Source organism: Cervus canadensis, chromosome 9 (assembly GCF_019320065.1).
Source record: "Cervus canadensis isolate Bull #8, Minnesota chromosome 9, ASM1932006v1, whole genome shotgun sequence".
NCBI classification, from domain to species: Eukaryota; Metazoa; Chordata; class Mammalia; order Artiodactyla; family Cervidae; genus Cervus; species Cervus canadensis.
Window position 1 is genome coordinate 80790290 of NC_057394.1, and position 21759 is coordinate 80812048.

Consider the following 21759-nt stretch of genomic DNA (forward strand, 5'->3'; position numbering starts at 1 on the left):
TATCAAGTACCTTTTTGGCAACAGTGTAAGACCAGAGGCTTTCAAACCTTCTTGAACACAACCCACAGGAAGAGAATCACTTATTATGGCCATAATTACACACATACACACACACACACATATACAACTGAAACAAAAGTTTCATGATCAACAACCTCCCTCAAGACATATGATGTACTCTGATATTTGCTCTGTCCTGCTCTAGTCCATTAAAAAAATTTAAAATTATATACACACACACACACACATACAACTGAAACAAAAGTTTCATGAATCAACAACCTCCCTCAAGACATATGATGTACTCTGATATTTGCTCTGTCCTACTCTATTCCATTAAAAAAATTTAAAAAGGCTGGTTGTGTTGTGTGATTTCCCAACTCACAGCTTACAACCTGCAATTTAAAAATCACTGACCTAGAGGGGAAAATCCCTAAATTCAGAGATCCAGCTTTGAAAATAATTAGCTAAGTAACCAGAATCAGGTCATTTAATCTCTTCTCTTCTGAGTTTTCCACTTCCTTTACAGAGCTCAGCAGTCAATAAGAAAATGAATCTAAAAATCCCAAGCAAACCAACTAATTATATTACTGTTTGCAAACTTCAGTATTAGTAAGCAAATCTAACAAACCAGGTGATCTTTTACTCAAATAAGAAGAATCAGATCAAAAACACCCCAATAATTCATCACGTTATAATCAGTAATTAGGTGCTGTCATGAAGTAGGCCCTATGATGCTGAGTCTGAGTCAATGGCTCACTCCGAGATTTTGAGCATATTGAACAGTTGCTAGGAAACCAACTCATCCTTCACCAAACACAGTTAAACCTCTGCCCCCACCACCAAGTCATTCCAAGTTATCCAATATAATTAAAATAAACTGCAAGGTAGCAGCACTATCAGATTTTTTTTTAATAAGCCAGATTAAAGCTCTGAAATAGCTCGAGCATTTTATAAACATGTTTATGCAATGGCCCACTGGGCTATTTCACCTCACATACTACACATGACAAGACATCCCCCTGGGATACTTCCAAAGGAAATCTCTGCAGACATTTATTTTCTAGGAAATTTTACTATGTCAAAAAACTGCGCAAAAAAACAAAGAACCTATTTTGCAGTGAATGCTCTGTCACTGAGCTATACCCACCCCTCTCCCCTCCAAAAGAAAATATTCTGAATTGTTTTAGGGCAGAAGTGATCAACTTTAGATAGCTGTGATACTCCAAAACACTCCAAATTTCACATACAGCCTTGTAATTCAGCTTAAAGTAAAAAAAAGGAAAAAAATTATGAAAGTTTAGTATATCTTACATTATCCATTTGGTGCAAGAGGATGAAAATATAGCCTATGTGCCTGGGAGCGCCAAGTTAATTACCACTATGAAAAAATCATTAAAGTAGTAATTAAAATGAAATTTGGGGGGGATACTAGATTTTTTTAAAAGTGGAACACATTAATGACCATATGAGAACTGATATATACTTAATGAAAGTTAATGGCAAACAGGTAAGTCATAATAACTACTTCTTTACTCTCTATTAAATGCCTTAGGAAACAAGTCAAAAGCACAAGTCTTTAATATTTACTTAAATACAAGTCTGATTTGACTGTAAATCATTTCTATGTTAAGTCTGATATACCTGAATGAATATTTTCAACAAAAAGCACAAAATTCAGCCAACAATGAATTCACTAGAAAATTTTAAAAGAACTATCAGCTAGAAATTAAAATACTGACACTGTGATTAGAAATGACCTGGTCTGCTAAATGTAGGATTAAAGTGAAACATCAGCGATGCAAGTTCAGAATAGTTGGAACGTACAGAAAAGAGGCATGCCCACCCCAACCCCATTAACAATTAAATAATAATTCACAAAGAAGGGACTTCCAGAAGTTCTGGAAAGAAAAAAGTGACGGATGTATATCAACAATGATGAAAATGTCCCACCCTTAAGATTAAAGGAGAAAAATTGGAAAAAATAAATGACATAAAGTGAACATCAGAACAAACAGACAAAGGGCCAAGAAATAGGTCTCCCTGGGCGGAACAAATATCTGGAGGAGAGGAAGGGAGCGATGGATGAGATCAACAGATCACTGTCATTAGCTGAATGGTCTCTGAACTGACTGATAAGAGCTGAGTTCTTTTCAGTGGAAAGAAGAAGGCTGCTGAAAGGACTTAAAATGTGGTATGAATAGAAAATAATTTTTTCTGCACTGTTTCACTGCACTAAATCATAGCAGAGATAAGAGGGAGTGAAAGGAAGAAGTGCAGCAGAGTCTGTGTGCATCCCTAGATACGGAGAAGTGTCAGGTAACATCAGCGATAAGCTATGGGGAATAACCTTGGAGACCGCTTTGCTTCTGTTATAGACGGGCTAGTTCGTTCATTCACCCCGTGTAAGCAATACTGTATACATTACTGTGTATTCCACAGGCACTGGGAAGTCTACAAAGACATAAGAAGTCCCAGGTTTTGCCCTCAGGAACTTACCATCAGACAGAGGAGTACAATTACCCAGCTAGTAAGCACCCCAGGGGTAGTTAAAAATTATGCTACAGGGTTTAGAAGTAAACATTCTCATTCTTAGCTAGTGTGACTGGGGTGGTGGGTGCTGGGGGCTTTTCTGATGAGGTAGCAGGAGCAGAGCTTTAAAGGATGAATAGAATTTCAAATGCTGGAGATGAAGGGAGGAGGGCATTCAGACAGGCAGGACAACCTCTGGGTTGACTGGAAAATAAATATAAAGAATGAGATAAAAGAAAAACAGGAGATGGAGCCAGACCATAGTGGTGTTTTTAATCTTCAATTTGGCAGCATGCATACTGGTGAGAAGTGTTTTTCAAATTCTTAATCTATCACAGAATTTTTCCTAGGAAGAGAAAAATTACTGAGTTTGAAATTTCACAATTGCACAAGAAAACAATGACAAAATTTAGAAAGTTTTATAAAAAAAAAAAAAAATCATTTCCATTGATAGAGCCTAGACAGTGAACTGGCTGGACATCCTCAAATAGGTCCCAATGGCATCACTGATGGTCACACCCTTGCCCATGTGCTCTAACTCAATCCCAGAGGACTACCTCTCAAAGGGGAGTTCAGTCACCACTGCTGGATCAAGCCTGGCTTCTACACAAAAAGGATCGAATATGACTCTGGTGCTTCAAGCTTTTTACTAGACTGGGCTCAGAAAAAAAACCACCAACCAATCAGGCTAATGGACTTCAAACTTGTCCTTATTTTGAGTCACTAAAACCTATCTTTACTTGAAACTTTCCTAATATTTCACACTTAGTTTCTCTTTATGGTACATATGCCAAAGAAACCCAAAAAACCTTACTATTCCTTAACACAACAAAACACTACTATTTTATGTAGGCAGATAATTGGGGGGCTGGGGCGGGGGAGAATATAGACAACACAACCCTGAAATACCTTTTCCCAAGTTGCGTGTGTCTCAGTTGATGCATTTGAATAGGATGGCTATTTGGGTGTCACCTTGGCTGGACCATAGTTAGGCGCCTACACATCTGGTCAAAGACTATTCTGGATGTTTCTATCAAGGTGTTTTTGGATGAGACTGACACTTAATTTATGGACTCTGATTTAAGTGGGATCACCCTCCATAATGTGGGTGAGCTTCACCCCAAAACAAGAAGGAATTCTGCCAGGGGACTGACTCTGGACTCAACTGCAACTCTTGCCTTGGGTCTGCCAAACCTGCCAGCCTGACCTGCAGCTTCTGGACTGACCCTGCCTCCACAACTGCCTGAAGGAAGTGCTTAGGAGAAACCTCACTCCCTCCACACAAACCCACTCTCTCTACACAGACCTGTTTCTCTCTGGAGAACAATGATTAATACAGGTAGTAATGCCAGAATCAGGACTAGAGACTGCTAGTCAAACAACTTTCATTTCCAAGGAGAGGAGACTAAGAAGAGAGTGGAAGGGCGTAGTCCCAAAGAAGGAGTAAAGTTACCTTACACACACCACTGTTTTTATTTCTTTCTCCAGTTTACTCTGAAGTCATAAATTATCTCACAAATACTGCATAGACTTCCTTTCCAGCCCATTTCTTAGAAGATCTGCACATGTGTACTTATTACTACATTCAGCCCAACAAGAGTTTCAGAATTATTAAGTCTCTATTTCCTGTGGAGGATGACAGACCTCAGTTACTGATTTGCTACTACATAATGATCAGCAGTGATAAAATTAACCTTTATTAAATGGTAAAGTTAACTATACATATCAATCAAAGAACTCCATAACTCTATCATCTCAAATCAGTATTTCTATTAACAATAAAGCCAATTTTATTAAGCAGAAGTTTCAGTAACACTCTGGACTATTTTCAAATGGTGTTTTTAGGGGGTCTATGTTAACTTTCTATCTTAACATGAAGCTTCATGTGGCAAGTCAGCACCTTAACCAACTGGTCCAATTCTTAACATTAGAAATCTACGTAGACCTGCTAAGGTTGGTATCACCTCATTTCATCTAAACCTGACTGAAAAGGAGCAATGAACATAATTAACTAGTAATTATGCTGCAAATAATAACTGCTTGAGGAAAGATTTTAAAAAAGGTCATGTCATACAGCTTCTAAAGAATATTCTTCAGAGTAAATACTTTAATACTACATATATGAACATCTTATGTAGCTAAAGTTGAAAAATCATATACTATCAAACTCCAAAATTTGATTTTCAGTTGGCAGGAAGGTAGGCACAATTTTAATAAAAACTATGATTATGAATCTTTCCTTCAAGAACCGAAGAGGCAGGGACCTGAACCTGTAAGATCCAGCCTAGGGGCAGAGGTTATCACTTCAATGAGAGAATGGTTCAGTGGGCCTGCAATGCACAGAAGGGTCAGGTGTTTAGAAAGAGCACTAAGAAGCCAAGCATTGACATTACAGGAAACCATGCTTCAGACGGGAAAGTCAAAGGAGGCAGCAGCAGACAAATAATTGATTACAGTTTAGAGAAGACTGTAGATGAACACACTTCTAAACAGATGGCAGTGGCCTAGCAAGAGGGGCACAGTAGCAAGAGGGATTTGACTTCAGTGAATAGGAGTATTTTACCCCGATACTGTTCAGAATTGCCAGTATCTGGTAATAATAAAGTGTTCCATTATTATTTTTAAATCAGCTGCAGACAGTGCATTCCTTTGTCACCTGCACCTGGATGCACTGCTCCACGCCCCCTGTCTCCCGGGGCACCACCAACACAGACTTCTGAAATGACCTGCTTGACACTGTCTCTATGCCAAAGACAACTGTTCAGGCTGTGTCAATAGAAAGAACTCTCCCAAAAGAAACCAGACTTCAAAATGATTTTCATTACTTTCATTATTTTCATTACTTTCATTATTTCATAGTGTAGTTAACACTAATATAAGCAGTTCAGGTATATTATGGGGCTTCCCTGGTGGCTCAGATGGTAAAGAATCTGCCTGCCAAAGCAGGAGACCCAGGTTTGATCCCTGGATTGGGAAAATGCCCTGGAGAAGGGAATGGCAACCCACTCCAGTGTTCTTGCCTGGAAAATCCCATGAACAGAGGAGGTATATTACATATTAATATAAAAATTAAATACTGGTTTAAAAATCAGTTTGTGTTTATCTAATGAACATACATATTTCAGTGATGAGAAAACATTTAAATTAAAAATATAACATTATTTTAGCATATTTAACTCTAAGGGAGAAAAATGCCCTTTAACCATATTCTTTTAAAATAATGAAAAATGTCAGGAGCTCAAAAGTACTAACAGTTTTTCCCTAAGCTGACTCTTCTAAAAGCTGAAATTTATTTTCATTTTCATAAAGAGACAAAGGATTTTTCATATTTATGTTCTATAAATTCACTGCTTATAAATATCCTAATTTTATTAAAAATAAAGTTTGCATAAGAGAAAAAGTTATTTTAACCGAATTTCTGATGTGTTACTTGGTCCTACTGTAAATGCTTTTTCTAGGCTTGAGAACTAGAGATAAAATAACTGCCACCAAATGTATTTCAAGGAGATTTACTGAAGACAGATGAAAGAACCAGAAACTAAAACACCTGACTGAAGGCGAGACGAATGCATTAAACACAGAGCACCTGGCAAAGAGCACGCACGTGAGGGCAGAGCGGCTCCACCTCATCAGGATGGAGAAGCCTCCTACGTACACATGTGATCACAGACCACGCCACAGCTTCCAGCGCTGTGTCTATAACTGCTTGAAAGGAAGGCACTGCTACAAACCTCACTAGAGTCACTACATTTACAAAGAAAAGAACAACAAAAGCACAATGTAATTATGCAATATGAAAGGGGTAAACAGGAATCTGAAATTTAAATGATTTAAATATATAAAGCTTTCATGAACAAGCACAATGTAATCAACAATTTAATAATATACATTTTTTAAAGGGCATACACTATTCTGCCATGTAAAATAAAAATAAAGTCAATTTCTGAAGTTTATGAATTTTTAAGAATTTAGTGTACCTTAACATGGCAAGGCTTCTTAATAATGTATTCAATTATGATTAATAAAGGCTACTGGCTGAGAGACTGCTACTAATATAGTGGGGTTCAAAAAATGAGCAGTTGAACACTCCTCTTCTAATATTCAACTTCATATGCAGTAGGCTCCAAAGGTTGTATTTTCAAGTTATTCATAAATACACCAACTTCCAGAGTTTATCTGGCATCTAATAATCAATATAAAGCAAGCCAATGCTTTATTTACAGACTTAAATGCTTAGCGGAACCAGTGTGGCCTCTTTCACCTCTTAAGCATCAGCTAATATATGTCCCGAAGCAGGAGACATCACACAAAAGCACAAGGCTGGGCTCGTTTTGAGACCGCAGCATTCTTGCTTCCCCTGTGAGGTCTGCAGGCCTGTACAGCGCTAACATCTAGAGACATCACCCAACTCTGAAGTGCATCTTTCTAGCTTACACCTAACTACGTTTCAACTTACCAAATCCCTGTGCAACACCCAGTTAGCATGCAGGTAGTGGATCCCATCTAGAATCTGATACAATAGTGACTTCACCATCCCCCGAGGTAACTGAACTGGCTTCTTGTTTGCTTTAGAAGCTCTGTGAAACTTGATTATATGCTGAAAGAAAGAAAAATATCACCAGAAGCTTAAAAAAGAAAAGAAGGAAAGATAGTTTGATAAATAATATTTTCCTAACTGAAAAGGAAACACTCAGCGATTTCCAAAGATACTGAAAATATCATTTCACATTCTGCTGGATAGCATAAATAACCTTAAATAACTACAGCTAAAATGTCATTTCCTGAGCATGGGATAGGGCCTCAGAAAATAAATGACAACAAAGAAGTAGAAAGTAATGTGATTTTATTTTTAAAGTATAATTAAAAATTACTTTCAGAGTTACTTGACCTGTTTATCTAGTGAAAATTTTCAAGAAACAAATACCTGTTATTCTGCAGTGAATAAAATGTGTATTAAATGAAAGAAAGAAAAAAAAGAACAGAGTTTTGGCTGGCTGACATAGCATAGGTGTGGTACCTATTTACCACAACTGGGTTATAAAGAAAGCAAATGGAAAAATATTTCAATTAAGTACACAGACGCACAAAGGAATAATATGTAAATGACCAGCTCATATCTTTGGTCATATATAATATTTAGAAATATCAATGCTTTAGACAAGGGGGGAAAAATGGCCTTGAAACATCCAGCAAAGCTTTCTAGGTATAATGTTAGTGGACATCCAGTAAACATGATGCCAGTTTATAAACAGAAAAATCATTTTACAAATAAATGTACCTCAACAGAAACAAGATCCACTGTTTCAAACTCTCGACAGATTTCTCCATTGTAATGAAAGCACTCTCAAACTGCAAGAAAATCTAGAAATCGGCTGCAGCCAACTCTACTGTGTGTACCACTGACAGGCCTACATCTAACATGCACAAGAGCAGACTCCTGGCCAGTATCTGACTGCATATTAGGTGTATTCTTGAACTTACCTTTCCATTTCTCTTTTCTTAAGCCATATATAGAAGTAGAAAATGGGTAAGAAGTAACTAATGACTAATGAGTGAAGGAGTTTTATTTTCCAAAGAAAAAATATAGAGCAAAGGCCTATATTTGGGAAGGTAAAGGGTATCAGTTAGTGTCTTTAGTAGTATGTAGTATGATTAATGTAGTATGTAGTATGATTAATCAATTTAGTATGATTAATCTATCCTTTAGTAGCAGCATGATATTATTTTAATTTTCTTCTCGGTCATTTTTTCGAAGTACTTAAGAACAGGCAAACAAAACAGAGCTATAGTAAGTCTTAATAATCTAGACTGTTTTGTCACCTATCCAAAGAAATGACAATCAAGTCACATCACCTTAAGAAGAACCAGTAGCTCTCAGAGCTTTAAAAAAAAAAATTAAGATACATTAAAAAAAGAAAATTAAAACCTGCCAGAGTAAGAATGAAAGGAATAAATATGTGCAGGAGGTAAGATAATCAATTGATGCTATATACATTTCTTTAGGTAGTATTTTCATTAGGGTATTTACAAATTACTTTTTTACCAATATTTTATAGCTACAAAAACTACAGTGGGGAAATCTCTTACCTTCATTTTCATTCCTGGGCTATATAACAAATATGCAATACATATACCATAAGATTTCACCAACACCTAAGTAATTTTTTAAAATGACTTTTTATTCTTTCTGCCCTTTGCTGCCTTACCCCAGCTAATTCATTTCAATATTCCAATTAAAATAAGAAAATAAAATGGATAAAGAGTAGTTTTAGTAAACTGAATCATCATTTGGTTTTTATTAAAATGAGCACTAAAAGTGCTTATTTGGCTTAAATGAGTTGATAAAGCCAATGGTGACTCTATGCACACATTCTGCTGGCTGCTAAGTCACTTCAGTCGTGTCCGACTCTGTGTGACCCCACAGATGGCAGCCCACCAGGTGCCTCTGACCCTGGGATTTCCCAGGCAAGAATACTGGAGTGGGTTGCCATTTCCTTCTCCATCTACACACATTACATGCAGCTTATTTTATGAAAGTATAATTATTATATCTACACATAAAATTAAATATTACATACCAGCTTTGCTAGAAACCATGTTGAATACAATACTATCTCCTATGCTCAACTATGTCTTATTACATATCTTGCTTATCAACTAGCCTGGAAATTTTCTCATAAACTTGGATTATATAATTTGATTTTATATTACATTTGAATATGATGAGTGTTCAATACTGGCCACTCCAATTTAATGAACTTTTATTAACAGAATCTGAATTTGATTTGATTTCTTTTACAATAACAGAAGCCAACAAAAACTATCATGCACCTTGGGCAATAGTCTCATAAAACAGGGAAAATTTCATGTGTCTATTTTCTGTTCGAAAATAGTTCTTTCCAGGTAACTTATATAAAAATAAATGGAATCAAATCACATTTAGTCATGTAAAATAGCAATCTACAAACAATACAAAAAAACTTAAAAAAAAAAATCTGAAAGCATATGAAACCAAAGTAAGTTTCAATTTCTGGAGTCTGTTAAAGTTAAAATGACGAAAATGAGGGTTCACCTGGAAATTAGCAAAAGAGTTTGAAACTTTCACTACTTTCAGAAGGCGAATTTCCTGTTACAGTTTTACCAGGATTTGTGCTAGCTTTATTTCAAAAGTTTGTACTTCCATTTACGAACTACAGCTGAATGAAAAGATAAATTATTTTGAAGATTCTGAAATTGAGCCAGGATACTGTAATCCCTTGCATATGTTTTCTCTTTTTATTTAGCTCAATAAATGCACAGCCATGCTAATTCAGTAAGTATAGACAGGATGCAAAATATAGCAAAATATTTAAAGAACATATTACATATTAAATAGCAGAAAAATGTATTTCACAATAGTGAAGTAGTTAATTAACTACTATTATTACTATTATAAATAAGTAATAAATAAGTAAATAAGTAAATAATAAGTAATAAATACTTATTAACTATTGACACAATACTGGATATTATTTACTTGTAAAAAAGAGCAGTAAAAGTATTATATTTTACAGATGGGGGAAGCTACCCCTTCAGAGTCATTAAGAGATTTGCCCTATGTCATATGACAAATAGACAGGCCCACTAAATCCCAATCTGAGTGAGTGAATCTAAGTCGCTCAATTGTGTGAGACTCTTTGAGACCCCAAGGACTATATATCTATATATATATAGTCCATGGAATTTTCCAGGCCAGTATACTGGAGTGGGTAGCCTTCCCCTTCTCCAGGGGATCTTCCCAACCCAGGGATCAAACCCAGGTCTCCTGCATAGCAGGCAGATTCTTTACCAGCTGAGCCACAGGGGAAGCCCAAATCTCAATCTAGTTCTCCAAATAAATACAACATACTCAGGTCCCTACACAAGGTATTATCACCTTCCCATGGAAATGGAAACCCACTCCTCTACTCTTGCCTGGAAAATCCCATGGATGGAGGAGCCTGGTAGGCTACAGTCCATGGGGTTGCAAAGAGTCAGACACGACTGAGCGACTTCACTTCGCTACAGAATAAAAGGAAATAGGCTGTTTTTAAATTTTACAACAAAACAGTTATTACTGTTACTTTTTTTTATGTTGTCAAAATCCACAGCTAGGAAACAATATTGAAGAGCTGTTTATACTCTTCAGATTCTTTTGTTCTCTGCAGTATGTCAAACTGATAAGAACAAAAGTAAAAATACAAAGCAACACTCTAGCCTTCATACTTTCTCAACTGCATTCTGAGATCCCTTTTATCTTAAAATAATATCTAATACTACGATGAGCTCCCCAAATTGTCTCCAGTTAGTCCTGTTGATCCCCGACTGAAACCATGGCCCCACATCCACCGTGGTGCGCCTTACCCAGAGGTCATGTTCGGCATAGTCAAACAGAAGCCACACTTTCCTGTCTGCGTGAGACAGAAACACCTTTTGAAGAGAGATGACATTTGGGTGCTTAAGTTCTCGAAGTAGCTGCAAAACAAAGGGGAGTCATTAAAAATCTTTGTCATAAAAGTAACATGAAAAACCCTACACCGTTTGTAACTCAAAGGCAATACAAACCTAATGGTACTCAATCCTAAAAATCTAATAAATACCCATTTTCTTAAACGTATTTTCTCAAAATACAATTTTGAGATGCCCATACAAATGAATACAAATCTGTGGGCAAAAGATACTGAAAAGATATAATTGTGTAAATCTGTCAGTTTTGTTGTTATTGTTCAGCCGGCTTCCTTCTTTAATGTTTTTATTATGGTAAAATACATGTAATGTAAAAATTACCATTTTATGCTACTGATGAACCTATCTGCAGGGCAGGAGTAGAGACTCAGACATAGAGAACAGATTTATGGACACACTAGGAGCAGGAGAGGGTGGGCGAATTGAAACAGCAGGACTGAAATATATACGTTACCATATGTAATATAGATAGCTAATGAAAGCTGCTATATAACACAGGGAGTTCGACCTGGTGCTCCCTGATAACCTAGCGGGGTGGGATGGGGTAGGAGGTGGGTTCAAGAGGGAGGGAACATATGGATACCTATGGTTGATTCATGTTGATGTATGGCAGAAACCAACATAATAGTGTAAAGCAACTATCCTTCAATTAAAAATAAATATAATGTTAAAATATTATGTTGTAAAAAATTTTTAAATAAATAAATTTTTAAGAAACTACCATTTTAACCATTTTTAAGGGTACAATTCAGTAGTAGCATAAGCACACTCACAATGCTATGCAGCCATCCCCACCATCCATTTTAGAACCGTTTTATCATCCTAAACAGAAATTCTGTACCCGTTAAATGATAACTCCCCACTTTTCTCTCCCTGTGAGCCCCTGGTAACCCCTAATCTACTTTCTGTCTCTATGAATTTGTCTATTCTAGGTGCCTCACGTAAGTAGAATTATTCAGTATTTGTCCTTTTGTGTGGCTTATTTCACTAAGCATAACTTAGTCTTTAAGGTTTATCCATGGTGTAACATATTTCAAAATTTCATTGCTTTTTATGGCTGAGTACATTCCATTCCATATATACACATCTTGCTTATTCATTCATCAGCTAACAGTCACCGGTTATTTCCACATTTTGGCTACTGTGAATAATGTTGCTATGAACATTGGTGTATAGGTACTCAAATTCCTCCTTTCAGTTCTTTGAGTAAATACCTAGGAGGGGAACAGCGAGATCATATGATGACTCTATGTTTAACTTTTCCAGGAACCACCAAACTGGTTTTGACAGTAGTTTCACCGTTTACATTCCCATCAGCAATGTGTTGAGAGTTCCAATATCTCCACACCCTCACCAACGTCTATTTACCTTCTAAATTTTTTTTATAATAGCCACGTCCTAATAGGTATGATGCGGTATCTGCTGTGGCTTTGATTTGCGCTCCCGAATGACTCATGGTGTTAAGCATCTTTTCATGTGCTTATTGGTATATCTTCTTTGGAGAAATGTCTATTCAAGTCTTTTTCATAATGTCTATTCAAGTCCTCTGCCTATTTCTGAACTGGGTTTTTTGATGTTGTTATTGAGTTGTATTTCTTTATATAGTGTAGACATTAATCCTTTAGCAGTATATGATTTACAAATATTTTCTCTCATTACACTAGTTGCCTATGTTTTGACATCACACAACAATACACTTAAAACAAATCTGTAGTTTGTAATTCTTTGAAAAACTAACTATAGTTGTCCCTCAATATCAGAGGGGGTCTGATTCCAGGATACCCCAATACCCCACCCCACATGGGTACCCAAATCCCCCAGTGCTCAAGTTCCTTATGTAGAATGGTACAATACCTGCATATAACCTATGCACATCCTCCCATATACTTAAAATCATCTTTGGATTACTTAAAATATCTAATACAATGTAAACACTACACAAATAGTTGCTGGAGCAGGTAGATTCAAATTTTGCTTTTTGGAACTTTCTGGAAAGTTCTTCCCCCGAATATTTCCTATTTGCAGTTGGTTGAATCTATGGATACAAAGGGACAACTGTAACAGCAACATTAGAAAATACAACAAAATAACACTCATCACCACTGAATACCAGATGAGAATTAAGATCTGTAACTCTGTGAGATACAGTACCTATTTTCTCAGGTATTTACATTACAAAGTAAAGTTGATTAAAATTTTATAAATGTTTCATAAAATAATAAAGAGCTTATACAGATAGAAACAACCAAGTAGAACACACTTTAAGGGCTTACTAACCCTTGTCATCTCCGAGAAGGACATTCTTCTATTAACACCTTGTATCTCCATATTTTATCTCCATTTAGCAACCCAAGTGGCCCTAATAATCCATCAGCATTCCCCCTCCACTAAGCAAAAACAAATAAAACAGCAACAATAAGAAAAAACTTCACATGAAGCCTGATATTCTGTCTTTATCAGTTAGAAATGATTTACACCGTGCCCTGCAAACGTGTTCCAAAGACATGACAGACCTGTGAGAAAGTCAAGGTCTTAAGAACTTAGGACTTCAGTATCTTTTATAAGAATACTGTCACCAAAATAGCTATCAAGTAAATGTAATGTTAATAATGTATTAGGGGCTCTGAAATGAATTCACAAAAGACAGACTATGAATGGACTATATATGAAGTCATTTATATGAACAATTATTCTTTGGAAAGTGATGATTATTCTATTTAGGAACAAGATTAAATTCAAGTTATATATTTCTACTTTTAGAACAAAACTTCAAACTTATGAAACTCTAGAGATTAAATACAAGTTCTCTGAAACTTAAGGCCAATATCTAAAACTATTTGCTAATTAACAAACAAGGCCAAGAATCTGATACAGGAAAGCCGGGGCTTTGGGGTCACTGGGGACCAGTCAGCTGGCTGGAAGAGTGGACCTAGCGCTAAGTTCATCTCAGTTCTGGGTCAGTGTTTTCTCCATTACCTCACAACTGGAACACACTTCTCAGCTGGGCAGCTATTTCAAATCCTCTCTGGAAACCAGCAGGGTGGAAATTATAACAAACAAACTCCAAAGCTTTGGCAAAAGCTCTCTCAAATTATTAGAAACCTACATACAAGTAGGTTATTCTTAGGTGTCACCTGAATCTCACCTCTGAGAGGAGGCTGAGTTCCTGTACTAAAAAGAAAACAGCAGCAACCATTTTACCAAGCTCTTCCCAGGTGCCAAGAACGGGACTAAGTAGGTGACATGCGCTCTCTCACTCCATCAGGAATTACCCTATGAAATATTTATACTGCTCCTGTTTTACAAAGAGGAAACAGTGGTGTAAGGAGATTAAATAATTTGCTCAAGGTCACATTCATAAGTAGTGGTTAGAATCAGGATTTAAATGCTTTTGAAGTTAACTAATTAATTTCTAAGATACAAATCTAACACTCTGTGGTCTCATATCAACACCTCCTAAGACCTACCCCCAGGGGCGGTAATTCTCCTTCATCCAGAGACACAGAGATTTTAAATACATACTAGGCTGTGAACTGGACAGTGGCAGGCACTGTGTTTTGATTATCACGGGACTGCTAGTTTCAAGCACACTGCCTGGTACTTGAAAGGTACTCATTAAACACCTGGTGAATATATGAATAACTGAATTTATGAATAAACAAAATATATCAGCTAAAGGGCATCATCAACAAACCCTCTGTCTTCTGAACTGTGGACTAACATCAATGCTTTCATCAAAAAAATCAATTCACTTCTATTTTAAAGAAAATCCATCTGATTGGTCAAATATTAAGTCTTTGAGGGCAATGATTTTACTAGTAAGTAACTGTGATTATTATAGTAGTAATAAAAGTGTTACAGACTTAACTGAGTTTGTGTTTGCAAATTCTTGTGTTGAAGCCCTAATCCCCGGCCCCTCAGAATGATTCTATTTGGAGATAAGACCCTTAAAGAGGTAATTAAGGTAAAATGAGGTCAGTAGGATGGGCCCTAATCCAATCAGAATGGTGACCTTACAGAAAAGGAGATTAGAACGCAGAGAGAGATGACCTCGTGAAGAGGCCATAGCAGGGTGGCCGTCTGCAAACCAAGGAGAGGTCTCACAGGAAGCCAACTGTGCAGGCACCCTCCACCACTAAGAAAATAAGGTTCTGTTGTTGAAGTCCCCCAGTCTGTAGCATTCTGTTGTGGCAGCCCGGGCAAATAGTACAGTAAATAGCTATTACTACTGAGTTCGTACAACACGCTCTCCTGGGAGCTGGGTCACTGAGGGATTGGAGCTGGAGCCGAGTCTCTGTGAGGAGCTGCCTCTAAGTAAATATTTACACTCACTCACTTCCAAAGGGCCAGGGAGCTCTGGCAGGGCTCGTTTACCCAACACCTGCCACACTCCAGGCCCTGTGGTAGGTGCTACACAAGGTCCCAGGATATAAAATGTGCCGAGACCTTCCACAGAAGTCCTCCGGCAGCAGATTAATTCAAGTGGGCAGGCTGTCTACGCACTGTGGCTGCCGCAGTGATGACTGGCATCTACTGAGAAGCCAATAGGTACCCCGAGTTCACCGTGCCCCAAGAAGTGACCAACACTCCTCATGCACAGAAACCCTATGAGATACCACTGCTCTCATTTTACAAAGAGGAAACTAAAACAGGGATATCAGGTAACCTGCTTTGGGTCCTACAAGCCAAGTACGTGGTAAAGCCAGGGTAACGAGTGAAGTGAAAGTCTCTCAGTCATGTCCGACTCTTTGCCATGACCCCATACAGTTCACAGAATTCTCCAAGCCAGAATACTGGAGTGGGTAGCCGTTCCCTTCTCTAGGGGATCTTCCCAAGCCAGGGATTGAACCCAGGTCTCCTGCGTTGCACACGGATTCTTTACCAATGGAGCTATCAGGGAAGTCCAAAGCCAAGATAAGAGCCTGGGTAATCTGGGTAGGGTCTTAACCACTCTTTGCAACCCTGTGAGGCGGTGAGCTAAGAGAGGAACAAGGAGGACAGTAGTGGGGGAAAAAACTAGTAATCAACAATAAACTATCCACAAAGCCTCACATATTTAAAAATTAAACCATATATTTCTAAATAACCCATGAATAAAAGAAAAAACTCAAAGAAAATGGAGATTGTACTAAGTGATGATAATAATACATTTGTCAAGAGAAAACTGCAAGAAAAACATAACTTAGGGGCAAATTTATAGTCTTAATTGCCTATATTAGAAAAGAATAGTTTAAAAAAAAAATCAATGACCTAATGGTCCACCTTAAGAAGATAAGAAAAGCAGGCCAAAAGTAAGTAGAAGAAATAATAAAAGTTTAAGAGCAAAAATCAATGACACAGAGAACACAGATTACCAAGTCCACAATGAAACAGGGACACGACTCTAGAAGCTACATTTATGAAAGATAGTAAGAGAATATTCTTAACTTTGTGCCAGTAAATTCAATAACTTAAAATGAAAAAATTACATAAAAAACACAACTTAAACACAAAATACTAAATGTGAAGATACATGGTTTGTGAATTCTGTCAAGCATCTGAGGAAAAATAACTGCCAACTGCACGGAAACTATCAGAATACAGAGGATGAAGAAAGGCTGCCTGACCTGTTCCGTGAGGACAGCACAACTTCAATACTGAAGACAAAGGCATTACAAGAATGATAATCATAGACTAACATTCTTCAGAAGACCTAAGACTCCTTAACAGCACACTAGTAAATCAAAGCAAGTGATATATATAATCAAGCAGGGATTATTTCAAAACTGCAAAATTGGATAAGTATTAGGAAAGTAATCAATGTAGTCAACCAATATAACAGTAAGAACTATACAGTCATTTCAGGACATTCAGAAAAAAGCATCTGACAAAATTCACTACCATTTACACACACACACAAAAAAAAAAAGAAGTGAACTTCCTAAAGCTTGACTAATGATATCCATAAAAAGCCTATAGCTAGCATTTAACTTGATGGTGAAACACTGAAAACACTTTCCCCCAAGACTGGGAACAAGTAGTAAGATGCTGGCTCTCACCACTATTCAACATCTTCTGAGAGGTTCTAGCCAATGCAATAGGAAAGGAAAAAAATAAACGCATACAGACAGAAAGAAGTAAAACTATTCCTATTTATAGATGACATAATTATGTATGTAGGAAATTCCAAGGTATCACCAAACCTACCAGTGAATTTAGAAATAAAATTTATATAATATATAGCATTTTAGGGCTTTCTTTGTGGCTCGGTGGTAAAGAACCCGCCTGCCAATGCAGGAGACATGGGTTTGATCCCTGGTCTGGGAAGACCCCATATATCACAGAGTAATTAAACTTGTGCACCACAACTACTGAAGCCTGTGTGCCCTAGAGCCTGTGCTCCACAACAACAGAAGCCACTGAAATAAGAAGCCCACACACCGCAACCAGAGAAAAGTCCACGTGGCAACGAAGACCCAGCACAACCAAAAATAAATAAATAAAGTTATATGAAAAAAAAAGGATGAAGGAAATACTCAGAAAAAATATAGGTAAGTAAGTGGGTAAATCAGGTAAATCTAAATAAATTTGATTTAAAAAAACTTATAACATTAAAAAAATATATTCTAAGTACAGAAGCAAAGTAGAAGAAAATATTTTAAAATAATACATATATAGTACAGAAAACATAAAATCCTTAGGAATGAATTTAACAACTATGTAAAACCTCCACACTAAAAAACTATAAAACATTATTGACAGAAATTTTGTAAAAACCTTAAAAATGGAAAATATACCTTCTTAAGATTCATGGCTTGGAAGTTTCAGTATTATTAAGATATCAGTTCGCCCTGAACTGATGTAAACCATAATCTCAGCAGGCATTTTTTAGAAATAAAAATGACTAGCCAGTTCAACAATGTATATGCTAATTCAGAGAACCTAAAATAGCCCAAACAATCCTGAATCCAAAGAATAAAGCTGGTGGCATTATACCACCTCGCTTCAAGTCTTGATGTGTGTGATGCAGAGTGATCTGGAATCAGCCATGGAGAGACAAAGAGATCAATGGAACAGAATAGAGCCCAGAAATAGCCCAACACTTACAGTCATTTCATTTTTTACAAATATGCCAAAGGAATTCAATGGAAAAGAGTCTTTTCAAAAAATGATGCTACAATTGTACATTTACATGGAGAGAGGGGAGGAGACATTCAAGCATTACATCAGACTACAAATAGAAATAAAGTGAACAGATCACAGACTTACAATAAAAGCTGAAATTGCAAGGCTTTAGAAGAAAACAAAGGGAAATATCTTCACAATCAGCAAACAGATGAAGATTTCTTCAGCCAGACACAGAAAACAAGTCATAAAAGGAAAAAACTAGCAAATGAGACGTCATCAAAATTAAAAATTTCTGCTCACCTTAGCTATAAGAACCAAGATCAAGTACAATAAAAATAAGGAGTATTCCTTATTGTGCTTAACTGCATTTACAATTATCAACACAGATAAAAAGCTAAGAATGTTTCTGAAATGAATGGAGAGTTGTTTTAAAAACTTTTTGTTGACGAATAATAAAGACAGAGGAAAGCACGTGAATGGTAAGTGCACAGCTCAGTGAGTTTTCACACATGAAACCCACATGACCAGACCCAGGGCAAAATCAAGAAACGGAACATCACTAGCATCCTGAAAGCCCGCTTGTCTGTCCTTCTGCTCCCTCTCTGCCCCTCCGAAGGTCATCACTATCCCGATGCCCAACATCACTCACCATACTGCAATGGATTTTAATCCTTTACAACTGACTGGAACACAGAGAATAGTAGAAGTTGCAGAACTGACAGTTAATGAACAGATATCTTACCTCAAGATTCAAGGGTATGAGAATTTTATTAATGAAATGAAACATAGTTTTCATTACAGCATACCTTTGGTTAAGAACGCCCTCCATCTCACTCCTATTCCTCCCTTGTGGGGGTAATACTTACATGGCCTCCAAAATCTGAAACCCTCCTCGATTCTCTGCTGCTGCTGCTAAGTCACTTCAGTCGTGTCTGACCCTGTGTGACCCCATAGACGGCAGCCCACCAGGCTCCCCCATCCCTGGGATTCTCAAGGCAAGAACACTTCCTCGATTCTCTACTTATGTACATATACCATTTTCCGTCACTTCTATCATAGTGTCTGTTACATTGTTCCTATAAGTTATGAGTCTCCTTCCTCATCAGTGTGTAAACACTTAAGGCCAGGGTTCTTGACTTTTCTAAGTTTCTATACTTTTACTTGGTCTAGTTGTTGTCAATATGATACAAAATAATTGACTATTAGTTGAAAACCCAATGGTATAGAAGCTGTTAAATTGAGTAAAATTATTTAAATTAATACCTCCAGGCTGTAACAGCCTATATCTGTAGAAAGAGGGCTGAAAGCAATAAAAGTAAAGACTATTATAATACATATTTTAGAATATTCTGACTAGAGACTGAAAAGATAAGTCTGGACCCATAGTTTCCCAATAGTAAAAACTGAAGTAAAATCTCACTTTAAATGTATGAATAATTATTTGGTAATGCATTAACATGAAGAATATTTTCCTTCGGAATCAAAATGAGATTTCAATTACCATATGGCAAGGATATGCTTCCAAAAAGGGGGGTATATAATTTTACATATGCAAATGGACAGAAACAATGAAAATCAAATAATCTCATTTTAAGTTCATAAGTAATGGCAATAATTTCATCTTATTAAAATAGAAACACGAATTCTATATGAATTAACATATAATAAATACTTTTATTACACACAATGAAATAAGAATAACTGGACCTTTATCTATTTAGTGACATTTTTTGGAAAACATAAATTTAAATAGTTGATATGAAAAATACTTCTCGTGCTCGCTTCGGCAGCACATATACTAAAATTGGAACAATACAGAGAAGATTAGCATGGCCCCTGCGCAAGGACGACACGAAAAATACTTCTCAACTTTCAGTTAATGTGTTTGTGACAAATACAATTCAGAGACCTATATAATTGACACGCATAAGTCAGTTGATAATAATGATGATAAAAAAGAGCTTCACTTACTGCTATTTCTCTACATGCCGACATAGAGATCCCGGTTCCTTCTATCTGTTTTAAAGCATAGTCTTTATCATCTTTCCTGTGAAAACAAAGTGATTTTAATATATAAATAAATCTAAATATACATGCATTTTAATTTATATAAAGAAATACGAATCACATACACTTTGACACTCTTCATATATAATCACATAATTTCACATGGGAAAAACGTTTTAGATAATCCAGCACAATCACATTACTTGATGAAGAAAGTTATATTCAACCGAATAAAAAGACCTGTCCAAGGCTCTATGCTTATTTGCACAGAAGAGAAAGAAGATTCCAAAATGAAGCTCCTGACTGCCAACAAGTAAGGTTCTTTCTGCTCTAATATGTATACGCTTCCCTGTCTGTGTGTGTACATGTGTGCACATGTACACAACGCATATAAAGTAAAACTTGCTTTCTTAAAACCCGCTCAGATATTAAGGGGTCAAAATAGTTAAGAAATGAATGCATCTCTCATAAAGTACAAAATGATTATGATTTAAAACATGTTATAGTTCATATCCCCAAATACCTTCAGATTCACTCAGCTTATGTTTGCTGAGCACTCCCTGTCTCCAGAACTGGGGACTGACTGGGGCTCCACCTCCATGGTGGAGCTCTCTGTGTGTACCGGCAGTGAGAGGTAACTAACCGACCCACCACAGGACATGTGCTAAGGCACAACCCGCAGAGGTGACCCAAGTCACGCTGTCGAGACCCAAGCCAAGTCTCCTCAGAGGAAATCCCAACTAACCAAGGCCTGAAAGACAGTCCTCAGACCTTCTGGACTTGGGACCCTTTTTCTCTCTTGGGTGTCACTGAAGACCCTGAAGAGGTTCTATCAGTATTAACCCTCTTAGAATTTAAAAATGGGAACTGTTAAAAACACAGCCTACAAAAGCACATATCCACTAGCCACCAGAGAGCAACGGCATCAATCACCTGATATGTCACCTTTGAGAAAAAGCCACTGTACACTCATGAGAATCAGAGTGAAGAAAAGCAAAGAATACAGCACTATTATGAAAATAGTGTTGACTCTGCCGATCCTCTGAAAGGATTCTGGGGACACCTAGGGCTTCCCAGACCACACTCTGAGAACTGTGCTGTGTGTGTGTGTTAAGAGGGAAACACAGTGTGCCGTACCACCTGAAGGGAGGGAAAAGCACTTGAAAAATAGTCACATTCAATAACTGAAGATGAAGCTGGGGATATAATTAGGAACCAGATCATACAAGTCTTTTTATTCCAAGAACAATAGGAGACACTCCATTCAAGATTTTTAAACAGGAGAATAGCAATCCTCCTTTGGGGAAAACATCTTTGCCTACCTTTTTTGAATGCTAGGGAGGTGTGTGTGGTGGGGGTGGGGGTGGTAAGGACAGGAGGCTGAGAGATCAGTTAAGTCAACAGTGTCAGAATGACTCAGGTGAGAGGTGATGCTGGCTGCTGCAGAAGAGACGGCTGGAGCCACCTGAGGCAGCACCGCAGCCCACAGGATAGAATCCTGGGGGTGAGAAAGGAGGAGTCGTCACAGATGATGACTCCTGCCTCAGGGAACAGGCTAACAGCATCATTCACAGGAGGTCAGAGGAAACAGGAAGATGAGCGCTCCGCTGTGTGCAGGCTGAGTCTGAT

The 21759-nt window shown here is 37.2% G+C and overlaps 1 protein-coding gene and 1 pseudogene across 5 annotated transcripts in view; one reads left to right on the plus strand and one right to left on the minus strand.

Annotated features, from left to right (window-relative positions):
- Window positions 1–21759, minus strand: part of CDK8 (cyclin dependent kinase 8) — a 71464-nt gene that overhangs the window by 28583 nt on the left and 21122 nt on the right. For 3 of the 5 annotated variants that reach the window (XM_043477756.1, XM_043477755.1, XM_043477754.1), the window contains exons 2-4: window positions 20095–20170; window positions 10915–11025; window positions 6989–7129 (exon numbers count right to left, since the gene is read on the minus strand). In XM_043477756.1, the coding sequence (XP_043333691.1) occupies window positions 6989–7129; window positions 10915–11025; window positions 20095–20170 (328 nt within the window). Of the gene's footprint in view, window positions 1–6988; window positions 7130–10914; window positions 11026–20094; window positions 20171–21759 lie in introns of those variants that run through there. The other 2 variants (XM_043477757.1, XM_043477759.1) reach the window with 2 other exon arrangements.
- On the plus strand, window positions 19898–19996 carry LOC122447670 (annotated as a pseudogene).